This window comes from Choloepus didactylus, chromosome 2 (assembly GCF_015220235.1).
Source record: "Choloepus didactylus isolate mChoDid1 chromosome 2, mChoDid1.pri, whole genome shotgun sequence".
In the NCBI taxonomy this organism is placed as follows: domain Eukaryota; kingdom Metazoa; phylum Chordata; class Mammalia; order Pilosa; family Megalonychidae; genus Choloepus; species Choloepus didactylus.
Genome location: NC_051308.1, coordinates 82,167,554 through 82,189,209, shown reverse-complemented (window position 1 = coordinate 82,189,209; position 21,656 = coordinate 82,167,554). Strand labels below are relative to the sequence as shown.

Here is a 21,656-nt window from a genome sequence, read left to right as displayed (position 1 = left end):
ACAATCCTTAATCCTTTCAGCAACTCTGCAAAAGGAGGGATTACTCATACCCGGATTACAAACGAAGAGTCCGAGGCTCAGAAAAGTTAAATCACTTGTTCAAGGCCACACAGCCAATAAACAGCAGAGGCAAGGTTTGAACCTCCACCCTGTCCAACTCCAGGTCTACGTCCTTCCACCCTCATGGGACCATCAGGATCACGGCTTTCAGAGGGCCTCGAGCGCCACCTGCCCACCTCATCTCCGGCCTGGAGGGCACTGCCCGGCGCCCGCGACCTGCTTGGGAGGCCAGGCTGGGCCTCTGCCGCCAACGACTTTTCACGAGGGCCGCTGGGCTTTTGCTTCCCTTTTTCATCAGGGCAAGGCAGTCAGAGTGCCCACCTCCCCACTGGGTGAGGGGAGAGGGCGGGCAGATCACTTCCTAGAGCAATGTTTCCAAACTTCAGTCACAACATACTCATGGGTTGTAAAATCAATTTTGTGGGTGAAGACTGGCATTAAGAAGTAGAAAAAAAAATAGAATAGAAAATATCAGAGTGCATCACATGGAGCAAGGGTTTTGTTTGGGAAATGTTTCTTTCAGGTGTGTGTGTGTCCTGGGTGGTAAAGTGTCATTGCTGCCCCTCCTCTTGAGTAGGGGAAGGAAAGCACTCTCACTCTCAGGGAGGCTGCTCTGGCACTTGTGGCTCTTCTGTGTGGGTTGAAGAAACCTTCCCCCGCCTAGGGGTGGGGCTCAGGAGGGGGCAGCACCCAGCAGGTGCTAAATGGCAGTTGTCTGAGTGGGCCGGACAGTGGGGGGTAAGATCCTACTTCCCTGTCGCCAAGAAGAGGTCCTTCACTAGAAGCACAGTTCAACAGACAGGACTCGATTTCCCAGGCCTCCAAACTAGCCTCTGGGCGCCCTCTCCGCTGGTGGCAGGATCCCCACGTGGGTGTTCATTGGCAGGAGGTGCAGTTGGTTGGTTCCCATCTGCCATGTCCCAGCCCTCTCAGGCATTCACTCACCCATCCATTTGCCTATGCTTTTTTCTGTCTTTGTTGGAAAGTCCTTCCCCTTGTCCACTTGCCACTCCCTTGGCACCCTTCAAAAATCTTAGCAGTTTCTGCTCTGGGAAGCATTCCATGAGGACTGCAGCCCCCACTCCTTAGCTTCCATAGAATCTTGTACCAACAGCTCTTTACTGTGGGTCTTTCATGTGGAATTGCTTGTTCAACCTCCACCAAACCTACGTGGCAACAACTGGTCTTTACTAGTCCATCTACCCAACCCATTTCCAATCCCAAATCCCCAGGCAGTTCCTGGGTATTCAAAAGACCCTGCTGTCACTCGATCCCTCTCCCTCCCTCCCCACCATCCTCTATGAAGCTTCCCTTTCTCACAAAGCCAGAGCACCTGCTTAGAAATGGCAACAGCCTTCCTTGGCAAGAAGCTCTGCCCAGCTCTCTCAGGCTGTGAGTTTGGCCAGGTCGGAGTGTTGGACCCGAGGCAGGGGCTGCTGGGATTGGCTCTGATCCTCTGGCCCATGGAGCCAGGGCTTCACAGCTGCCCTGCCAGTCCTGGAGGGGGTGCCGAGCTGCCTGTCGGACCTGCCTTTGTCTTGCTTTTCTGCCATCTGGGCTCAGTCCCTTACTTACATCAGCGTGGGGCTGCCGTGAAGGGTGTGGCCAGGTGTCGGGTGCTGGGGAGCAGCTTGCCCTGCCCTGGGGAGGCCCACATCCCCCAGGTGGAAAGAACCATGAAAATAAATGACAGACCAGTATGCCAAGGACTCCGACAGAAGCCCAAAGGAGGCTCCTGTCCACCTGGTGAGCAGAAAGGCTTCCCAGAAAAGGTAGTCCCAGACCCTTGTGGCCTCCAGGGACACTGGCCTCCATTCCAGCTCCGGTATTGAGCTCAGGAACAAGACCGCTATGGGTCGTGGGAGCTCAGGCAAAGTGTTCAGATGCCACCGTTTTGATTCTCATCTTGGTTTCCTGGACTGAATCTCCAGGCTTTTCTGAATTCCTACAATAAGGGATTTGACTCATTTTTTGCACACTTCCAGCTAAAATGACAAAAGCTCCAAAACATTTTACAGCAAGGCTGACCTGCCTGAGGTCCTGCAGCAGATTTCTGAAACTCTACAACAGGTTTGTAGGGGTTGAGACATCAAGGCCAAAGCGACTGGTATCCATGCTTTATCTATCTTGCGCACTTGGAGGAGTTACAATACTTCAACCCACCACCAACTTGTATAGCCCTTTTGCCTTTTGATCCTACCCCTCCTCAGCTTTACCATTTCTTAGAGAGAGGGTTTAGTTAGAAATATCTGCTTGCCACTGTTGAAATTAGAATGGCGTCTTTTTCCCTTCAAAGGAAGCCTCATAATGGTCCAATTAGACCTGGGCTCCAATTCTGACTTCACCACTTACCAGTTGTATTCTTGGGCAAATTTGTCAATTGCTTCATGCCTCATCTTTGTGACATGTAGAACGGGCCTCAGGAGTATTGTCTTACTGCTTTGTGAGAATACAGTGAAAACATGTTTTGCTCGCTTCCCACTGTGTCCCTACTGCCTTGGTCACAGACCTGCCCAGCACATCAGAAATTCTCTTCACATGTTGACCGGAAGTATTAGCTACTATTTAGAATACAAAATTTGAAAAATTTGCTCTTGGAAGAGAGTGGATGACCCCTTCCCAAAGGCCAGCCAATCTTAACCAATCCTAATGTGAATTTTTCCGGAGATGGAAAGCATTCAAAGGTGTGTGTGTGAGGGCAGAGGTAGTGAGTGAGGGGGAAATACCATTTCAAAGAGGGCAACAGTTGGGTTGGGGATACACATCCAAGGTGGCTTTTGGAGACCATCACTCCTCTCTGAGAGGCGTGTGAGCGGTGAGGTTTGTGCTCAGGCTTTGCCTGCACCAAACAAACAGGAGCAATTGTTAATTATATAACCTGCTTCCTTGGTAGGAGGGTCCCCATTTCCAGACAACTAACACTCCAGAGGTGCCGAGGATGTGGTCCACTGATTTGACAGACATTTGTCTTCTTGGACAGAGAACCATTGTGACAGTGTGGAAAGGTTTTTCCCTTTTTTATTTCGTTTTTGCCTCAGGCTTTGCCTTTTAACAGTTCCAACACGAGTTTTATGTAAGAATTGCAGCCAGTGGGGACCTTTTTATGACAGCAAATTACTCTTGCTGCACAGCAGAGCCATCAGTGGAATCAAAGGCGCTGAGACTGACGGAGCCGAAGCCCTGCGGCCTTGGAGATGCCCGCTTTCCCCCTTTGGCAGAGCCACACGGTTCACATTTCCCCTTGGCCGGGGAAGGTGATCTGCTTTTATCAAGGGGATACATATAACTATGTCCTCCTTCTAAATCTCTTCCCCTTCAGACACTAAGCCTAACTCTCAAAATCAGCACTCATTCCTCTAGCAATGCTGGAGGAATTAGTATGTTTATTTCACTTTCCCCCTTCCAGTTATTACAAGTTTTCGGAGAAATCAAACTGAGGACTTAGGAAGCACCACTGTGCCAATTTCTGCGCTAGGAACTGAGGGCGTAGTCCTCACTTGACTCTCCCACCACTAGCTAGTGATCTTGGGAAGTTACTTCTCTGGGCCCCCATTTCCTCAAGCCATTTTTAGCACTGTGTGAGTGCTTAGAACAAGGCCTGGCGCATAGAAGGTGCTCGATTAAAATTAGCAATGATGCTGCCAAATGGAATCCAGACTCCTGCCTTAGGAGCTGATGCAGCCACATCACCTTATCCTACACGGAATTTAGGGCAGGCTCTTTCAGCTGACTAAGTAAGAGGGAAATGAAGGACTGCCTTCCTTTTGTTTCCTGGCCTCTCAGCAGCCCCAGTATCCTTGTCCCAATGGAAACTCTCTCAGCCATGTAATATTTTGAAGACATAATATGGTTATTTTGGAATTTAAGGATTCACAGAACTTGCTTCGCCAGGAAAGCACAGTTTATATTTCAGATCTTCCAGGAGCCACAAACTTTTCCCACCACAGCCATATGCAAATGTCTATGTTTATTAGTGTGTGAGGGGAGGGAGCTGGGTTTAATTATAAGAGAACTAAAAACAAAACAAACAAAAAATCTCAGGACAAAGCTCATGGTCTCTCCATTTCTCTTTAATACTGAACAGTATTCTTTATACAATTTTAACACGATTTCAAAAGCAGAAGTAAGAAACATTACTGATAAGACTTCAGGGTGTAAAAATATCACTTTCAGGAATGGCTAGTTGATTTTTTTTTTACACAAGTGGTTTAAAAAGTTTTCAGGTTGATAGTGTTCATCAAATTTTGTTTTAATGTCAGGGTTACAATCAAGCCACAGGATGATGTTTTATTTCACAGGATGTGTTACTATAGCCTAAATTCCACAGTGCCTTAGCAGGGTTCTCAGACTTGCCCCCTAGAGGCGTGAAACAGGGTGGGGGCCCCATCCCCAGAGTTTCTGATGTAGATCTGGGGTGGGGCCTGAGAATTTGCATTTCAAACCAGTTCCCAGTGATGCTGACACTGCCTGCTGGTCCCACACTTATATATAGGAAACAAAACTCAACCCGCTGCCCAGGGTTGTAAACTCTGGCCCCAGGGCTCTGGTCCTCTTTCTCAGGGAGGAAGCACCATCTGTAAATCATCCAGGCATTTGCCAAATTCTAATGCTTGATCTTGCTTTTTCAGTTTGTACCTTCTAGTTATTTAAAATTAAAATGCCGTAGAGTGATTTCATCCGAGGGAGAAAAACCACCATGGTTTATTCCTACTGAATTTTGCCATATATTAAGCATTGTATTTCTGAATTACTCTAATTTTTCATTATAAGTGAGCCCTAGTGAAAGTGTATTTTCACTTATAAAAACTGAATCCATAATCATTTATGGCTTGGCTTCTTTGGCCCTTTCTTGGACATCGAAGTCCATCTCTTGAGAGCTGAGCCCAGTTCAGGTCAGTTAGGAAGTAATCATGTGGCACTTGAAAGTGGTTCCAAAAAGGTATGTATTAGTGGGACACCTGGCTGCCCTCTCCTCACCCCACACGGCTGACAGGGCACCGCATATTTTATTTTCCTGAGGAATAAGTAGGAGGCCTGCCTCTCCGGGAACAGACCCCGGCTGCAGAGCTGCACCTGCCATTCAGAAGCAGGGTCTCAGCTGAAACCTACTTTTTACAGAGCGGGAAAGAGCCCTGAACTCGGTCCACCCCAGGGCTGACAGATGCTTGGCTGGAGCAGAGTGCTGGGTGGTCTTATTTCTAACACCCCCTTAATAACAAGTGGCTATCAGGTCCGATACCTCAAAACCGTATAAAATACATTTGCTCACAAGGGCCTGGCAGCAGTTGGCAAACCAGGTCCATGAAATGTGCGTGTGAAACCCAAGCAGCAGGGTGGGCAGGCAGGGCACTCACTACCTAAGCGCAGTCACCATCCACACAGCCGCAGGGAAGGCCATTTCTGGGCAAAGGTCACATCAGGAGGAAAATAGCACCAACATATTAGCTCATGTCCAAGGAAAACCAAGTTCTTTTTTTTTCCTTCTCTCCCCTCAAATACCGGTATTAGTACAGACACTAGTGTAGAATAAAGAGTTCTCAGATACACAGAGAGCAAGCAACCTGTCCAGGGTGTCACAATAACTTTCAGAGTTTCAGTGTTGCTTAAAGGGCAAAAAATATCAAATTGCCTGGGGTGAGAAGTGAGCAGACAACTCAACCTACTTTCAGCCCACCCTAAATTAGGTCACCGAGGTCAGCTTTCAATGCCTTAGCCCGTCCCAGAGAGCGTGCCGGCTCCCAGCGGCCTAGTCCAGAAAGCAATGCCCCGAATGACTGCCACGCACGATGGGGGGAGCTGTAACTGTTTCATCTCTAAAAGAAGAGGATTGAGCAAAACGATCTGCAGCCCCTCTAAGAGTACGGATGGTAACTACCGAAATCAGCCATTTTAGAGTTTCACCCCCACCCTGGGGTGACCCAGCAGCAGCACTGTTCAAGACTGGAGGGCTGTGCTCCCAACTCGCTGGGTTTTCTGGATCTCACACGAGCAGCACACCTTCCCAGTGAGAACAGCATCTGCATTTACATACAACAGACCCACGAGGGCCTAATGACAAGACCTCATAATCTTAAGCATATTTTTTTGAAGGCTGGATATTAAAGAAAGACACCCAGATTCTCTCTGGCCATCCGTATGACTGACCTTCCTGGGAATTAGCCGTGGAGGCCCTGGGAGGCCCGCAATGCTGTGCATCCGGCTGCCCCACTGGCCTTAGATCTGAGAACCCTCTGGTTTCACCTTCTTGCTACTTATCGTGGGCAAAGAACATTCTTTTTCCCTGGGAGGGAAAGAAATGCCAGAGAGAGGAAGGCAAGGAGGGAGAATTAGAGGTAGTGCATTCCAAATTTTAGAACGTTAGCTTTCCAGACAGCCTCGATTTCGTTTCATTTGCAAATTCGTCCTGTGGTACAAGGTGAAGCCAGACAGTCCAAAGTCCACAGCATTGAAAAGCAACTCCTATTTGTCATTCCATTTTTAGATCTTCAAATGCTATGAATTCTCTAAAAGGTTAATAAGGAATAGATGTCCCTCTGGTCTTATTTTATAACCGGGAAATTACCAAAAGAAAAATCTTGGCTCCACTGCCTTTAATTACAGAAGGTAAAACACTTAACAGAGACAGATTTCTGTTGCAGTTAGACTAGATTTCTTTTCACAGCCCTTAATCTCACGAGGTGAGAAGGAGTGGAAGTTGCCAAGTCGTTGGCTACCAGACCCATCAGTCTGTTTAACTCTGGCTAAAAGTAGGGAATAATGGGCAAGTCACCAATTTCTCCTGCTTCAGCTCTGGCATGAATTCTGAAATTGTGGAAGATCCATGTAACACACACATTGCAACTTCCAATTGCCACACAGTATAGAGCACTGCATTTGATTTTTCACAGCCTACACAAAGGCAAGACCAAAAAATTAGGACTAAGACAAAAGGTACTATTTTTGCAGTTAGAGTCACACTCTGGCAAACTCGCTTCATGTTCACTTCCCATCCTATCCCCCAAATCAGCTGACAAGTAAAATGCTCTTCCAATAAACATAAATTGAGCTCTTTCTCTGTTATCCATCACATTCTGCCAGGTGTTTTTAAAACGATGAATGTGGGACTAGGTGCAAAAGGCTGAAGGAAAAACTATGCGCCTTATGCAAGGATGGGCTGTAGGGAGCACGGGAGTCACTGCTGTGTACTGACTCTCCACAGGGCAGGGGGAAGTTTCCCTCCAAAGCCTGGTACCGTTAGCATCATTGATAGGGAAATATCTGTCCTTAAAAGAAAACCCAGCCTTGGTATGGTGCCTGAGTGCAGGGCCTTCAAATTATCACTAGTTCTGTAGTGACGGCCCAGTCAGAGGACACCAGGAACAGACCCAGGACCAAGTAGGCTTGGCCAGAAATCAGTTAGGGAAAGGCTGATTCTGCCGAGTAAATCAAAGAACAGCTCCTTGGAGGCAGGAGAGAGCACAGAATACCATACGGTGCCTGAATTTTAAGTAATCTTTCTCTTTTTCAATCTTTTCCTATTCAACGTCACCCTGATTCTGGTCTACAACAGCCACACTCATTAGCAAACACCTTAAATCAGCGAGGTCAGCATGTGGATTCTAAACATATCCAAAATTTTAAGAATTAAGCCTTTGGGGTCATAAAACTGGGCCCTGAACTATCGGGAACATCTTACTCATTAATGACCAGGCATCCTTCAAGCAGGGCCCAGTGTACAGTCAGTCTGGTAAGAGCAGGACACCAGCACAACTTTTAAACAGGGTAATCATATCATTCCTTAAAACACTGGCTGTTTCCTGTAATGGGGAGACTGTAGAATACAGCACAGAAACAGGTCCACATTTATTTTTAACAAAAGACTTCTATTTTTTAATGAAATCTAAGGACCATACCTGCTCCAAGCTTATAGAAGGCAATGTAAGTCTTAAAATTTTATAAAACATAAATAATCAAGTACCCTACATCAGAAGCCCTTTGTAATCTTTTTTTTTTTTTTTTTTGCTAATTTGGGAAAAAAAATAACTTATTTATATATCAAATGGAATTGAGTGTAAACATGGATGCCAACCACCCCTTTAGATTTATAAATTTGCTTTTAGCGCCATCAACAGGAAGACTGATTTCCTTACCTACCATGACTCTAAACGAGAAAATATCCTTTTAAAAAAATTGTTACAAATATTTATTAAAAAGTGCAATTCACAAGTTAGCCGAGCAAGCACACCATTGCCAATTACAAAAAAGGGGGAAAAAAAACCAAACCAAACCAAACAAAACAAAACAAAACCCAAAAGCAAAAATCTGAGAAATACAAATAAGAAAACGAAAAAAGTTTTAAAAAAAAAAAAAAAAGCATACTGAGGAATGCACCCAAAAATGGGAAGAAGTCAAAGATAGAACTTTATCCAGATGCTGCTGTTCTTTTCAAGTACAAAACAAAATGGTGAGATGAGACTCGCACCCTCTCCCAGCAGGCTATGGCTCTGGGTTCAACTGCTCCCAGGTTATTCATCAGCTCATCAGGAAAGTTACAAAAATATCCTATATATATGTGCACGTCTGAGGCAATTAAAAAGCAATCAGAAGCTTAAAGGTCAGTGTCTCAGCAGTTTCAGCTATTTAAATTTAATCAAAGCATCTGTTATTTAAATTTGGATTGGCTCAGTTATTTGAATGGATGATAAAATTGAGTTGTCATCTTAGGGAAAAAGAGAACCAAGTCCACCTACCCATCCTCACCATTACTCACAGGAGAAGAGCCTGGTCCAGAGCGAGCCTTTTGTCATTATCGTTTCCAAGAAAATGTACTAAATGTACGACCAATTCCCAATCCCCCATATCACCCAGCAACAATGTAGAGGACCACAGGAATAAAATAACTGGCAATAAAGATAGTCCAGTATCCTAATTCATGTAAGGACACTGCTGAGCTGATCAGCAGCCATATATTTAAGGGTCTTCCTAAAAGTGCAAGTTGCACTTCTCGGGGGGAAGCCCTGGGACGACATATAAAAGCAGCCAGCCTCTGGCTTTGACCTCCAGGGACCTCATCAACCCTTCCCAGTGCTGTGCAAATTCAGGGCCATGCTGCTCTTTCCTCTGTCAATTAAAGGCACAAGTTGTTAGCACCCCCAAAGCCCAGTACTTTTCCTCATTCTCCATTAGTTATTTCTACCACATGAAATGTGCCGGGAAAAGCAATTTTATCCTAGTACTTACCCCTGAAAAATAAATCACTGCATTTTTGGTCATAAACTGCTTCTGAGCCTTCTAACCCCCATTAAAAATCAGCAATCAGGGACTAAGAAATACTACAGCAGTGGGAAATGAAACATATCCAGAACCCCACATTCATGACAGGTTCCTTTCTGACAGGACACTGGTGCAGCAATGTCTGAAAGTGGGAAGGGGGTGAGCAGGAGAAAACAGCTGCCACAGAGGCATGGAATGAGCAAGAGCAAAACACTAGCCAGGTTGACTGATTTTTCTGGATTCCTCAGAGTTCCTTCCACAGGAGACAAGGTCTAGGGAGGCAAAGCAGGATGGGCAGCACGGGGCTTCTGTTGTCCAGCCAGTGCCAGTCGTGTGCAGTCCTCCACTTCCTCTCCCCAAGGGCCCTTCCCGTGCTGGGAGGGAGGAGCTGTCTCAATTGTGGGGTCACAAGGAGAGAGTCAGTGCAGCGGCATGTTTCCGGGAGAGGAATGTGAGCGAGTAGGCGGCAGCATGGTGCGTGCTTGCTTCTCCTCCTCTCAGGTTCATGTGCAGGAGGAACTCACACCCAGGACCTTGCCATCACAGCACAAGGAAGAGGATCAGCACCACCAACAGGACTACAAAGAGGACGACTATTGCACACCATTGGCGCCGATCTGGAAGGCAGGACACGCGAGTTAGCTCTCTCAGGACAGAGGGGCATAAAGTGAACCCCGGGGACTCTACGTTCCCCAAGATACGGTGACCTGAAATTTAAGCAACACCTTTGAAGCAGAAAAGGGACAGAACAAGCAAATGATGGAGGCAGAGAGGACCGTGTTGCCCAATGCAATTTCCATGGCTCTGCTCCCCGCCGGCACTGCAAGTGCAGTCACTTTGCCAGTAATAAGTACCTGCTTCAAGTCTCAGGTCTTTAATTAAAATCTGTGGATCTTAGCTTTCTGTTGTTTGTTCCTGCACCCTGGAAAAGGTGTTGGCATTGGTATTACAGATCAGAGCCTGCCTGCATTAATCTCCCACCCAAAGTCAAATCATTTAATTCAACAGTAACCATGATCTTTCCTGAAAGAGCGCTCTGGGAGGATGGAAGGAGATGAAAGCTACTGCCAGTCACTTCAGGAGATGCACAGCTGAAATCGCCAGCTCCAGTGCCAGAGCCTGATTAAGCTTATACCACACCTGGTCAAGAAGCTCACTGAGCCAATAAACATGCAAAGTAATTTACACCGCTCATCTACAATGGGAAGTGGCATATCTTTTCTGAAACTTTCTGCCTTCCAACAGTTTTAAAGAGGCACAGGAAACAAATGGTCCGAGTCCATCCAAATGGCTGAGAGCAGGGAGGCCCTGTGGAACAGAAGACCCAGACAGACCCTGGAGGGAAATCCAGGCTCCAGCACTAACTCCTGCTCCCACCCCTAATTCCACAGCAGCTACCCCGCAGGCTGTGGTGAGTAGTTCAGAGCGCCGGGGCAGTCACCCACCCTGCAGCACCAGGCTCGAGGCAGAGGGGGCGCTGTCATCACCTCTAATTTAGGTAGACCCAGAAAGAACATGCAGTCTTTCTATAGATGAGCCCTGGTGTTTTCCACTGAGGGCCAGATTGATATAAAAGAATTTCACTTTCCTATGAAAATGCAGCATTAAGAATGCCAATTAAATAGAAATATAAAAGGTATACCAACTCATCGAAAATTATTTGAAAGCCTGCAGATTTTAGCACATCATAGCTATGGAGAATCACATTATTTTAAATGTCATAGATATCAAAGTTTTAGAACTGGCCAAAAGAACCTTCACCAAGTCACAGTAGGTAAATTAAGTACCTTCTCAAAGGGGATCCCCTTGAACTCCTCAGGCATGTCAGGAACTATTTTAGTAACTGTGTGATAAGGTCAAAGACCTCAAGTCTACCCGCTCCCTTTCTGAAGCATGACTCTTGCAAAGGAATGAGGAGGCAGAGCTGCCTAGTACAGAGTACACCTTTAATCTCTTGAACCATCACTTCAACGGCCAAGTAAACTTGAGCACCCAGCATTCGGTTTCATTTATTTAAAAATGTTTATAACCGTTTAAAATCATTCACATTAAAATGATTAGCTGATACTCTTCCTGGACAAAATGAGGTTAAGGAATCTGCTGCCCCCCGCCCAACCCCACCTCACACATGCAGGCTGGGTTTACCCCCTGCCCCCAGGCCCCCACCATCCTCAGAGCCCCAGACTTCCCACACTGATCCAGCTTTCTATCTTACGACTTTCTGTCAGCCTGTAGCCCTCCTCTGCCTCCCACTCCCAATCACTCACTTTCTCCTCTACAGTTGTATCAAACAGGAGTTTTCAACAAGGAAAAACACACATCACACAACTCAGCACAACCCAGGAATGCTCTTTTTTTTTCCACAGCACAAGTTTGGTTTAATGATAATGAAATACGATAGGATCTTTATGTTTCAAAATTTTGTAATATTCATCCCCAAACAAACAGATAACAATTATTCATTCTGCAATGCATGAGCATGTCGGTAGGTGGGTGGGGGCATAAATGAGTAAGTGGGCAGCATTTGCAAACTCAAAGAGAGGATTCAGAGGCTATAATGGGCTTAGTACTGCTATTTACAGTAATGAAGCATTTTCTCTGCTTTCTGGATTCATATCACTAAATTATTTCCTCTGCAGGTCACATATAGATTTGAAGCAAAGTATAAAACATTTTCCAGCAACAAAACAACTGACTCCTAAGAAGCAGCTGCCAACTTTTCTGAATAAGAAATCTTGGTCTGGCTTGCCTAGAGTCATCAGAGCATAGTCACTGATATTCTCAACCTCTTCCTAACCTTGCTAGGCCCTCTGTACTTCATGTTTCCCCAACACTACTGTTGAGAATCACTGTACTAGCTTTGCAACCTTGAGCAAGTTACTTAACTTCTTTATGCGTCAGTTTCCCTTGCTCTGAAATTCAGATAACCATAGTAACTACCTCATGGAGTTGCTAATGAGGATTAAATGACTAAAGTTCTTAAAAGCAGGCTTTGGCACACAGTAAGCACTCAATAAACCTTAGTGTTACCAGTATTGCTGCTATATAACCAAGTTTTTCTCTGGTAACAATGATGAATACTTCACTCACTTTTTCTTTTTTTCATAAAGCTAAGCCTTAGTCCAGAATTTCCAAGTATCTTAGCAAGCTATGACAAGGAAACAATCTTATTTCTACTGTCTGACCCTTTAAGTTTTGATCTCAAGAATGAGAAGAACTAACTGAAGCCATTTCATTGAATCTAGAATTTTATATGCTTTCTGAAGCATTTTACATTCATTAATTTATTTGGGTCTCCTAACAAGTCTGTGAGGGAAGTATAGCAATTTTTATAAGCTCAGTTTTATAGAACTGGGACACAAGTCCAAATGGCAGCAAGGACTAAATGCCAGGATTTATGACCCCCAGGTCAATGATCTTTCAACTCCACAAGGTAAAATATTCCAAGATTCCTTTAGAGCAGTTGAAACCATTCTATTTATTTATTTTTATTAATTAAAATCCACACTTTATTCAGATTTCCTTAGCTTTTACCCAATGCCCTTTTTCTGCTCCAGGATCCCAGATTACATTTAGTAGTCATGTCTTAAGCTCTTCTTGGCTGTGACAGTTTCTCAGACTTTCCCTGTTTTTAATGGCCTTGACCGTTTTGAGGAGTACTGGTTGGGCATTTTATGGAATGCCCCTCAAATGGGATTTGCCTGATGTTTTTCTCATATTAGACTGGGCTTCCGGGTTTTGGGGAGGAAGACCACAGACATACAGTGTCATTCCCATCACATCATATCAAGGGTACACACTATCAACATGACTTATGATGCTACTGACCACAGTCACCTGGCTGAAGTAGTTTGTCAGTTTTCTCTACTGTGAAGGTACTCTTTCTCCCCCCTTTTCCATACTGTACTCTTTGGAAGGAAGTCACCGTGTGTAACCCACACTTAAGGAGTGCGGAGTTATGTTTCATTCCTTGGGGGCAGTATCTACATAAATTATTTGCAATTCTCCTGCACAGCCTATTGGTCCATTCTCCCCATTTATTTATTCATTCAGTCATTTATTTGTATCAGTCTTGACTCATGGATATTTATTTTATACTTTGGGCTATAAACCACTACTACTTTAATCTACTGCTCAAATTGTCCCACATTTGGCCACTGGGAATTCTTTCAGTTGGTTCCTATATCCCCATGACACATCCTTATAATTGTGGGTTTGTTTTGTTTTGTTTTTTTTTTTTTTTGCTATTGTCTGTTTTAACACTTCCTCTTTACTTCGTGGCACTACAAGATGCTCCAGGCTTACCTTCCATAATTCCTGCCCCAGTCCTCCTAGAATCACCATTTCTTCAAGAAGCTATGGTTCCTTTTATTAGAAAATGGCATTAGAAACTAAGTTTGTTTCCATTCTAGTGATTTTTTTAGCCACAGACAGTTAATAAAGATGCTTTATTTTGGTTGCACTAATGTGTACTCAGCCCTACAGAGTAGCAACCCCCTAAATTACTTTTTCCTTCAAAGAGGAGATAAGTCTAAGTTGGAAAAAAAAATGCAAAGAATTTTTACTACAAACTAAGGCAAACCATCAGGCTTGCTGGCATTGTAAACCAACCTGACACAGCTACAACAGAACTGCAGAAAGATCCTTAGAGTAACAGTCATCTGTCGGGGTCAGCAGGGAAGAATACTGATAGGATCTTCGGCTTTGCCACATAACACACACAGCAGGGTATACTCCTGAATTCACCACGGATGCTGAATGTGTACTCATGCCTGGCTACGTGATAACAACTCTTACAAATATCAGAGGTAACTGTTTCTTTTCCATCTTCCTCTTTCAAGGATTTGTTTGTGATCAGCATAAAATCCCACTTGCTGCATCCTGCGCAGCCTGTAAGGTGCAGCAAGAAAGATCCCTTCTTTCTTGGCTGGGATATTACCCCAGCTAGGATATTCCTTCTCCACCAAGTCCCCACATATCAAGCCACCACCACCAATAGTAGGGAATATCCTCCAGCGCTGCTTCCCTGCTTCCGGAAGAGGAAACCTCCAGGAATGCTCTTTTAAAGTCATGCTCCTTTGAAGTAGGAAGTTAGTTCTATGAAGTGTGAACTGCATAGCCCCACAGATCTGTTACTTTTCAGACTCTTCCCCAGCACTTACCTGTTGCAAGGTTTAAAGCAAAGAAGAAGCAGGTACTAACCACAACAGCTTTTATAACTCTGAAGTGACAAGTTGAAACAGCTTTGCAAATAAAACAAGCTTAGGCTTCTGCCTCAAAAACTCAGAAGGAAGCAAAGGGAACGACACTGGTAGGTTTTTTTTTTTTTTCTCCCAATATATTTTAATTCCCTAAAATGAAAAGATGAGTGACAGGATTCTGGAAAGTGAGGGAAAAAATTCTCAGTATAACTCAATATACCTTCTCAACAGAGAAAGTTTCTCAATATACCAATCAACAGAGATTCATTTCCCTCTTAGTCATTCCAAAAAGTAAGCTTGGAGTCTTCACTGCTTTTTCCCAGGTGAAACAGCCTTGAGGAGGGAGAGATGTCCTGCCTCTCAAGGACTGTGGAAACTGGATGCTCAGTTACTGCTTAATCAGACTGCAGTGTATCTTGATACACTTTTTTTATATGCAGGTTTGATTAAAAGCAATGAATGTTCCCAAAGGTTATGGAGAATAGAGATAAGTACAAATTTCCTGGTCATCAAATTGAAGCAGACACCATCAAGAAGAAGCCCATAATTAGTATCTCCTTTAGTGACAAGCAAAGATTAAAATGAAAACTATAGGCAAACTGTCAAAAATGAAGGACCCTTTCAGGCTAAATGCTTTTTCTTATACAAACATAGCCAAGGTTCTTACTTGCTCCCCAACTTTTCTTTTGGAAGAAAATAGAACAAAGCATAAGCAAGCAGTGCTAATTATACACAGTGAACTGCTTATAACAATGCAAGTACTTTTCTAAATTATTCATACCCAGAATGCAGGGAAACAAAGACAAAGTGCATCTTTGTTCATGTGCTCGTTCGCAAACAAAAATGGTGCTGAAGTAGCTACTTGACTTTGAGGCTAACACATACACTGATGAGAGGCCTGGTGTTGAAACTGGTTATATAATACTTCATTAAAAGTTGGTGTTTTTTTTTAAAGCAGAAGTACATAAGTGGAAGAGGAGAGAAAAGAAGGAATCAGAAAGAAGACATTGTGAACCTCTCTCTACATGTGTGAAAAATGAACTAAGTTGGTATCTACTTCTCATATATGCACAGCTCCAGGCAATGTAGAGTCTGTGAGAAGCCTCTAGATATTTATCCCTGGAGAGAGAGAAGGAAATCACTCCAGCTTTGTGCTTCCTTTTATTTTGGATATAACAGATCCTTTGCCCCTTAGGGCCACATGCTGCCTAGCTTACTATTTTTAAAAAATAAACATTTGCTTAGTTTACAAATACATGGTTGACATAGTTAAACACTTCACATTAAATATCTCATTTAACCCTCACAATGACCTTGAGAAGTGGGTATCACCCTATGTTTACAGATAAAAAGTAGAGCCCCAGAACTGTCCTGTAACTTGTCTACAAGTTAAATCGCTGAAAAGCACATGTGCATATACATTTAAATCTTGCCTCAAAAGGCTAAGTAAACTATCAGAAGCTATACCATGTATCTGACAGGGAGAACACATGTAAGAATGAATAAGGTGGCAAGAATGGGGAGGGGGAGGGGAGGGCTGCTATGGCTCAAGAACACTCAAATTACCTCAAGGAGTATCTCAGTTTCTCCCTCCACCAAATAAAGAAATAGAAGAGATACTGGATTTTCTTCGATTTAAAATACATTATATTTCATGTAATGGGGGGTGCGTGGGTTGTAGTAATCCAAAAATGTAAAGAATCACTGCAACACATTTTCCTATATAGTAAATAATTTGAAAAGTGTTACTTCTTCATTGCCATCATGGGGCAAATTTGTTGGACTTTTCACTCTGGATTTAAAGATAAGATTAACATTAGATCTGCAAGGCCATTTTATTTTTAAAGGGTAGGGTTTACCTTTCAATGAAAGAAAGTCAGTGCAGAAGAAACAGTAACTGACTGAATTAACAGTGATAGTTTTAAGAGTCCCATTTTGGCCAGGGAATAGGAAAAAAATAAAAATGGATTTTGTAATTGCAAAGAAAGTTGGTCTACTGGGAGAGAACACCAACCAACAACCATCGCTATGCTTGTGGAGGGGAGAGCAGTCTTGGGAAGGTGAGTGCCCTTCTTTGCCAAGACCTTTTCCCAAGTTAAGGCTATGGGAGAAGCTAAGGCCAATACATACTTTCTTCCATTCCCTGATGCTACAGCATCACAAAAAAAATGTACCACAGGAAAGGGATGTGAGTGGGCACCCATGTGAGAGAACCTCTACAAACACTGTTTCTAGAATTAAGTATGTTTCTTAAGCTTTAAACACCATATACATACCACTGGTCATGTGAGACACTTTTGCAAGTTTTTTCATCACATTGTCCAGCCGAGACTGAGTGCTCTCCAACTCATGAGAGAAATCATCCAACATACTAGAGAAAGAAGCAGACATATAAAAGAGCAAGTAAGCATGAAGCCTCTGCAGTGCACTGGCCAAAGAATTAAATCAGGATCTAGACCTCAGATTTAGCAAACGTAAAACCGCCAACATTTGGGATCCAGGCTACCCATCCCTTACCTAAAATTCCCGGGCCCAGATAGGTTTTTCTTTCAATTTGGGGGGTTTTAAAAAAAAGTTATTTATTTACATACAATGTGTATTAGCAAACACCATACCAGGGACTGGGGCAACCCCTATAATCAAACACATTAATATTTTTACAGAGAAAGTTCTGAGAAATCATTGTCACAGTCAGTTTATGTCAGATTTCCCTGCAACACATGCTTGCTGCCAACTTAAACTTTGGATTTTTGCAGCTCTCTAGATTTCAGAATTGAAGACAAGGAAGTGTGGACCTGGCTACAGTATAAAGCAAATTCAGTGGCAGTGCAGTGCTGCAGACAGAAAGTCGTCCGAAGACAATCAGACTTTGCCACTTGCTCACTTTGGACAAGGCACCCTACAACATTTTGGAACTGTTTCTTCACCTGTAAAATGGAGTAACCCTAACAGCCCAATTTCCCTCATGAGGTTCTTGCAAAGACTATATGATAATACAGAAAACACTTTATAAAAAGTGCACGTTCATAAAATCATATTCTCCATAAAGTCTCAAGGTTTTACAACTAAAATCCCTGATGAGTGTGCTCCTCCCTTGTTTATAATTACAGAGAAACCAGTGTTTTCCCATTAAGATAACTGGCTCCAGTATACTTACACTATCTGCTATCCAAGGTGCAGCAGAGAAGGAATACACTGAAATACTCTTAACTCTAAGCAGTGTTTACTTCATAAATTATTAAATAAAACATTGCAGACTTTTCAACTTTTGATTGACATATGATTATTCTGAGAAGGGAATGGAACATACCAATGAGTACCAGGGGTGTTACTAAAAGTCTTTATTACTCTGACAGCATCAATGGCAGCTAGAAACTGCTGATCAACACTAGTTCAGGGCACCTAAGTCCTCATTAAGTAAACATATTAAATAAACTGTTTTGACAACTAAATCAACAGGTCTTTGCCCCTTATCTGAATTTTCAAATTAAAACATTTTTAGCTCTTAGATCCTGTTAGCTCTTGCTCTACAGCTGGCAGATCTATCCAGGCAGACCAAGCACCGAAAAACAAGAGCTACCTTTGTGTGTTGCCTGTGGTTTTTCTTACTGAAGAGAAAACAAGCAAGTTATTCACCCTCCAGCCCAAGGACACCCACTAACCAAGTGTCTAGCCCAGATCTATCTGACTGAGAGCTGTCCAACAGAAATATAATGCAAGCCACATATGCCATTTTACATTTCCAGTAGCCACATTAAAGAAACAGAAATAAACAGGTGAAACTAATTTTAATAATCTATTTTATTTAGCCCAACGTAGCCACATTATCATTTCAACATGTAATAATATAAAAATTAGCAGTAAGCTATTCTACATAATTTTTACATGATTTTTTTTCATATTATGTCTTCAAAATCTGGTGTGCATTTTGCACTTAGCGCACATCTCAGTTCGCACTAGCCACTGTGGCTAGTAACTGTTAACACTGGATGGCACAGGTCTACGCCCAAGACCTATGTTTTTTCCTTTTCATTTAATTTTTATGAAAGTTTTTAGATTATCAAAGTTACACATACACAGTTTAAAGAGATAAAAAGTCTACAAGGCTTTTTATGAAAAACAAAAGTCTTTTCCTGCTCCCTAGGGCAACCACTTTCAGCTCCTCACACTGTCTTTCTCCAATTTTTTTTTTTTTTTTTAATAGTATCAGTACCTTCTTTCACCTTTGGACTTCACCTACGGACTTACACTTACTCTTTTCACTTCATTCCCCATCTCAGCACTCCTCCCACTTTTCTTCCCCCTTCCTCCTAAGATAATTGTGTCATAATTTGATTAGATTAATATCTGGTGTTTATATTATGATGATTGAATACATGCTATTCACAGCTGAGGGGGTTTTGTGGTGTAAATCACATTGCTTCTTGGCTTTCCCCACTGCTGGCTGAGGATTCAGCTTTTCCTGGTCTGTTGAGCCAGTAACCATTCATCTATCTGCTTTCCAAGTTCTAAAATGTTATAGCTATTGTTTCTTATTCCATGTTCTACGTCACCATAGGTGTTACGTACACGCTGTTAAAACTATCATCCTAGTGGGTTTTAGAGAGGGAAGGGAGATAAAGGGGGTGTGTTCAATCCATTATCTTCAACTGGAACTCTCTTAGGCTCTTTCTGTCAACTACCCAGTAGAGTGCCTAACCAACAGAGGAGCTCAGGCAATCAGTCCCTTCCCATCCCAAAACTAGGATTTTAGGTTACAAGTCTGTTTTAGACAGAAATGAAATGTGTATGCCTGGACCTCTGCTATAGCTTCCAACTTGATCTCCCTACCTCTAGTCTTGCTCCCCTCTGGTACATCGTCTGGTACAGATGGGCCTTTCAAACTCATATATCTGATCATGTCATTTCTCCTAATATGACCTTCACAGGCTTCCCACCACTCTTAGAATAAAAGTCCAACCTCCTTAACATGGCTTACAAGGCCCTCCCCTATCTGTCCTCTGCCACCCTATCCTGATTCCCACAACTTTTACTCGCGATCCCCCATGCTCTAGACACTCAACTTTTCTGTTCCACGCACTTTTGTACCTCTAAATCTTCCTGTGTCTTTTCTTCCTCCTGGTACTCCCTCCCCACTGCTCTATCCCCCTCCACTGACACTCACCTCACCTGGCCATCTTCCATTCCTCCTTCAGGATGCTCAAACCTCTCTTTCTCAGCGACCTTAGACTAGGTTACATCTACCAGCTTAGGCACCAAGTACGTCCCCCATCACAGCAGTCCTCCCCCTTCACTGTCATCACTTATTTAATGACTTGCGTTCATTCACATAACATCTGTTTTACCCTGTAAATGGTAGCTCTCTGAATGGCAGAGACAGTGTCTATTCTGTTTGTTCCTCTATTCCCAGGGCCTCCCAGGGGGTCTGGCATAGCACAGATACCCAGTAAGTATTTACATGAATGAATGTGTAACGCAGAACACAAGATTAAGATAGGAAAGCTTCTGAAATATCCTAGTGAACTGTCTTATTATTTGGGGAGGTTGAGGGGGTGGGGGGTAATTTGTAAACCGGTAAAGGTATTATGGGCAGCAATTACAAGATGTTGTTTTTAGGGTCATACTTCAGACCTGAAAAAAGTCTGCAAAAGAGACTGTGCTTAAAAACAATGACTTTGCTTCTGGAGAGGCTAGTCTATAAAACGGAGTAAAGATGAAGCTGTAAATACAACAGCTTCTGGTTGCACTAACCATGTAATTTGTGAAGCTTTTTACAGGTCTCACAGAATGGCTTTTCCCCTCAATTTCACTCCAGTAAGAGGGCGCCTCAGTACTCACACTGCCTGTTCCTCCAGCTCCCCTCCAATGCGCTGGGACATGTTCTTCAGCACCCCAATGCTGCCAGAGACCAGCTCCAACTGCTCATCCTGCTGTTCCACAATCAACTGGTGCCAGAGAAATGGGAAATAAGCAATTAAAATCCATCTTACCTGGTTCCAAGCCCAGCACTCTAGCAGCTGCTAGCTTCTTTGCCAACTTGGGACAATTCGCATTCAGAAGCAAAGCCCAGAAATCAAAGGACCAGACCATCGCCTCCAAAAACACACTGCTCAAAAGACTAGATTGTGGAGCTACTGATATCTCTTGCTGATCCAACTTGTGAACAGTCAGCAGGGCTTGAAACCACCAAGAGAGATTTACTCTGGTTGGCTGAGGTCCAATTAGGGAATAGACAATGACCAAGAGCATATGTGCAGATGACCATTGAGATATGGCAATGTTTGGGAAGAGGAAGCCCATTGCCAGGAGCAGGGTCTCAATCCACAATAGGCTGCCACAGCTTAAACAGAAGAGAGTTTGGCAAATACGGGGATGTAGGAAAATTATGCGCCGAGTCCTTTCTTCCCTCCTCAAGGACAAACCAGGGGGGGCCCTGTGGTAGTAAGTTACCTCAAGAACAACTACTGACTGACAAATAATATTTATTATTTATTTTTCATTGTGTGGTGTCCTCCTCACTTTTTTTTTAAGTTTGATTGGTTAATAGCAATTTAAGTAGACAACTGATTAAGCAGAGATGCCAATGGAAAAAGAACAAAACAATACAAAACCTACATGGACACATAAAAATAGTATTTAAGGATCAATGGTTTAAATGGGAAGGCAATCGAATCAAACTGTATTAATACAATACACATCAACATCAATAATATACACATAATCAACCACACTTTCCTTCTACCCCTTAACCTCCACCAAAGCAACTAGTTTTATATATAATGGTAACAATGAATAATTTTCAATGAAGAAACATTGACCACTGAATGTTTTAAAATCTGTTTTTTTGGAGAGTGACTTTGTTGAAATGAACAAAAAATGAGTATAAAAGTGGAGGCCAGGGGATGTTCTTTTTAAATCAATGGCCTTGTCTGTCATTTATGGATTTCTGGTCTGCTTTTTGTAAGAGACTTAATAGAGCTTCTTTCTCTTGGAACAGTTGTATTCTAAAGGAGGTGTTTAAAACCCTTCATACATGCACAGAAGCATTACATATTTAGACAGAGTCAGCCCTAGGAAAAGCTCTGGTCCAACCTGCTTGCATTAAGCAACCACACCCCACAGCTGATTGAGGAACGAAGGGAG

General features: G+C 43.2%; 1 protein-coding gene and 1 pseudogene across 3 annotated transcripts in view; both read right to left on the bottom strand.

Moving 5' to 3' along the window:
- STX6 (syntaxin 6) overlaps positions 1–21,656 on the bottom strand; it is a 64,889-nt gene that overhangs the window by 8,340 nt on the left and 34,893 nt on the right. For 2 of the 3 annotated variants that reach the window (XM_037825234.1, XM_037825236.1), the window contains 3 exons: positions 20,352–20,458; positions 16,790–16,884; positions 4,113–9,929 (listed from right to left, as the gene is read on the bottom strand). In XM_037825234.1, coding sequence (XP_037681162.1) covers positions 9,853–9,929; positions 16,790–16,884; positions 20,352–20,458 — 279 coding nt within the window. In that variant the 3' untranslated portion in view covers positions 4,113–9,852. Of the gene's footprint in view, positions 1–4,112; positions 9,930–16,789; positions 16,885–20,351; positions 20,459–21,656 lie in introns of those variants that run through there. The other variant, XM_037825235.1, reaches the window with a different exon arrangement.
- On the bottom strand, positions 13,475–16,782 carry LOC119526271 (annotated as a pseudogene).